Genomic DNA, 3,249 nt, shown 5'->3' with positions numbered 1-3,249 from the left:
GTATTGTGGTGCTAAACCGTTCAGTGATTTATAAACTAACAACAGTATTTTAAAGTCTATTCTTTGAGCTACAGGGAGCCAGTGTAGGGACTTTAAAACTGGTGTTATGTGCTCTATCTTCCTGGTTTTAGTGAGAACACGAGCAGCAGTCTAGTCATTTTTTAACCCAGTGAATTAAGCTGTGTTGCAAAAGTAGACTTTAAAAAAATGTGATCTTAAAACCTTCCCTCTGTACAAACATGTGACGCTGAGCGATCCTGCTGCAGTGTGATGGTGTCAGAGAGAGAACATGTCAATAAATTCACATGTCAGTGTTTACTCAGTGTCCTGTGAGTCTGATGGAAAAGAAACTCTGCGGTCAAACCTGACACTGAAGCAGGATGTTGGTTCAGACGAGTGCCGACACCCTTCCTAGGTGAACAGCAGGGCAGTTAAATAAAGCCTGGTCAGTTTTCATGTCTGTATCTGTCACATTACTGATACCTGAGCTTCTTATGAACACCAGAATGACATATTTACACATAAAAATACAGAAACATTATAGCAGCCCTCTGTACTGAGAGATGCAAAATACAGTGGTAATTTAAAAAAACTGATCTGAAGATGTTAAACAATTCTTATATTTACACAATTACAGACTTTTGTTGATAATTTATGAATTCTTCATATTGGTTAATTGCATTATTTCAATATTTCTGCCATACCACCTGACTGATTCTGGAACTGGCTTGTTTGTATGCACGAGAATCAAAATGTAAGGGGCAGGAAAACGCGACTGATTCTCCTGTAACATTTTGTTGTCGTAGAATTGTATTGTGAGCGTTTAAGCTAACCAGTTGATCGACTTTTTGTCCGATGGAACCAGCAAGGAAGAGGAGGTGGGGCAGCATTATGATCTCATCTCTCCTAATAAGGTATATTCATAGTATTAAAACATTGATAATAATAACTACCAAAATATCAAAAAACAGCACAGGGGTTCCTGGTTTCCAATTTATTTCTTCTGATTTCTGGTGTCTTAAAAGGTGAAGTGTGTGTTGTGTTCAAAAGAACTTGGATACAACAAGAAAACCTGTATGCTGAAGCATTATAGAGCCTTGCATGAAAACAAGGAGACTAACCAGGTGGACCAAGCTCAGGTAAGTCGTTTTAGGATGCAAAAGGTCATACATACATTCAGTCATATGCTACATTAATTTATATTTGGCTCATAATTACTGATCTCTGTAATTGAATACAGCTTTTCTTTTTTCCATCAGAGGAGAAGAATGATGGGGATGAGGCCTTGGTGAATATGGTGATTGAGGACTCCCAGCCCTTCACCATTTTGGAGGACCAGGACTTTACAAAGCTTGTAAAAACTTTCCCTTTTAAACCATCATCATAAAGACAGATTACGATCATTTGCATATCAAATTTAGACTTTATTTGAGGTTGTCACAAACATGATTTTTTTTCTTTTATTCAACTTAAAGCTTCACAAACGAGTCATGTCATTATAGTCCAACTACGTGTTTTACATTTATAGTCCACTTGATGGCGCAGTAGAGCAAATGAAGCACCATGGCCATCATGAGTCGAGCTATTCGATGGAAAGCCTCAGTGCATCATGAAGCTTCATCTCGCCATCACTCCTGGTGAGACTGGCTGATTTTTTCATGGATAGGCGGAGTTGGTCAAACCCAAATTGCAGGCAGACACAAGGATGAACTCGAGGAGGTGGACAAAAGGGGAAACCAGACAGTACAAGAATGCAACAATCAGTCAGTCAAAACTGGAAGCTGAGAACGAGGTTATGGAGTGAGGGTGATTAGATACAGGTGACTGATACAAATGAAAGACAGGTGCAGGTGGGTATGGCAGGCTGGCATGTACTGAACAGAGCACAGGTGAAGAATGATAGAAGACACTGAGGAGCAAAATTAAAGGACTTATTAACCTAAACCAGGGTAAAAAAAGAAACAAAACAGAATTACAAAAACATGAACAATAAACTTATTCCAAAAAAAACCCTCAAATCCTGACACAATTTAAGTCATGTTTAGTTTATTGTTGATCATTTCTTTGATATTCTTTAACAGTCAGATGCTAATCAAGCTGCCCCCAGGTGATGATAAAGAAACCTTCAACCTCGAACCAAGAAAACTTACAGATAAGTTGTGCTAAAAGCATTCTTTCTAAAACACATTCAATTTGCTCCAAGACCTTAGAATCAATCCTGCTCCTGGTTTTAAATCTTGTCACTTCATTCATTTAGCATTACAGCAATATGAGAGAAAAATAAAGAAAAATTTGATTAGATTTGATTTTCTTCTTTTGATGCTCCACTTCTGGTGTTCATTTGGCCTTCTTGGCGCAGACGAATGCGTACTGATTACCGCACAGATAGTCGTACCAGCATCTGCGACCTGCAGGTATCCAAAACACAGATTATCTTCATTTTAGCATAAAAGTATCTGAATGAAGATAATGATTGTTTTATGAATGAATGGGTAATTTTTAAGCATAATGTTTATTTAAAATAATTTAGCATATTTTTAGCATGTCTGTTATAAACAGCTAAACCATCAGCTGCCTTATTCTGTAGATAAATGTAAATTATTTACTTGAAGCATTCATTATGATGCAGTTCAGATTGGTGCTAGTCCTTGGTGATCCTGAGCACCAGTTACTGTAGCTGAGGCGTGAGCCGTCACTCCAGAACCAAAAACGTTCCTAGATGGACATGAGCAGAGACCAGAAATAAGGAGTTATATGTAGTTTTATCAAGAAAATTATAGAAACTGTATTCTTTTATATTAGAACAATAGCACCAAAGAACTCTTGGCAAAATCATAATATTTTAAAAACCTGATGATAAAAGCCAGCAACAGCGAAAAGTGTTACAAAGAAAATAAACAAATGTTGAAGTGTTTCTGGTAATTGATTACAGATACCTGTTCACTGTCAGAGCCTCCGAGCCATATTAGTGGATACTGACGAGTCTTGCTGTAGACATAGCTTTGGAGCCAGCGGTACTCGGCTGCACTGTGCACCGATGGGAGGTTTCCATTCTGGTACCTCACACAGTAATTCTACAGTGGTGATAAAGAGACAGCAGCTCAGAAAAACAAATTAACAAGGAAGGAGAAATGACCAAGACAGCAAAGGTTAAGGTAATTTATAACATAAAATGAATGTCCTTAAAATGAAGACAACCCTTTCTTTTTTGAGCAATAAAGCTATATTGCATATTTTAAAAAATAAAAA

The 3,249-nt window shown here is 37.5% G+C and overlaps 1 protein-coding gene across 1 annotated transcript in view; it reads right to left on the bottom strand.

The window, feature by feature from the left end:
* Positions 1-1,498: 1,498 nt before the first annotated feature.
* The window catches only part of LOC108246204 (ladderlectin-like), a 7,227-nt gene continuing 5,476 nt past the window's right edge, over positions 1,499-3,249 (bottom strand). Inside the window, exons 8-10 of the mRNA XM_017433617.3 lie at positions 2,937-3,074; positions 2,607-2,715; positions 1,499-2,408 (exon numbers count right to left, since the gene is read on the bottom strand). Coding sequence (XP_017289106.1) covers positions 2,338-2,408; positions 2,607-2,715; positions 2,937-3,074 — 318 coding nt within the window. The 3' untranslated portion in view covers positions 1,499-2,337. The remainder of the gene's footprint in view (positions 2,409-2,606; positions 2,716-2,936; positions 3,075-3,249) is intronic.

The sequence above is a fragment of the Kryptolebias marmoratus genome, linkage group LG7 (genome assembly GCF_001649575.2).
Source record: "Kryptolebias marmoratus isolate JLee-2015 linkage group LG7, ASM164957v2, whole genome shotgun sequence".
NCBI classification, from domain to species: domain Eukaryota; kingdom Metazoa; phylum Chordata; class Actinopteri; order Cyprinodontiformes; family Rivulidae; genus Kryptolebias; species Kryptolebias marmoratus.
Note: the sequence above shows the minus strand (reverse complement) of the source record. Positions and strands in the feature narration are given on the sequence as shown.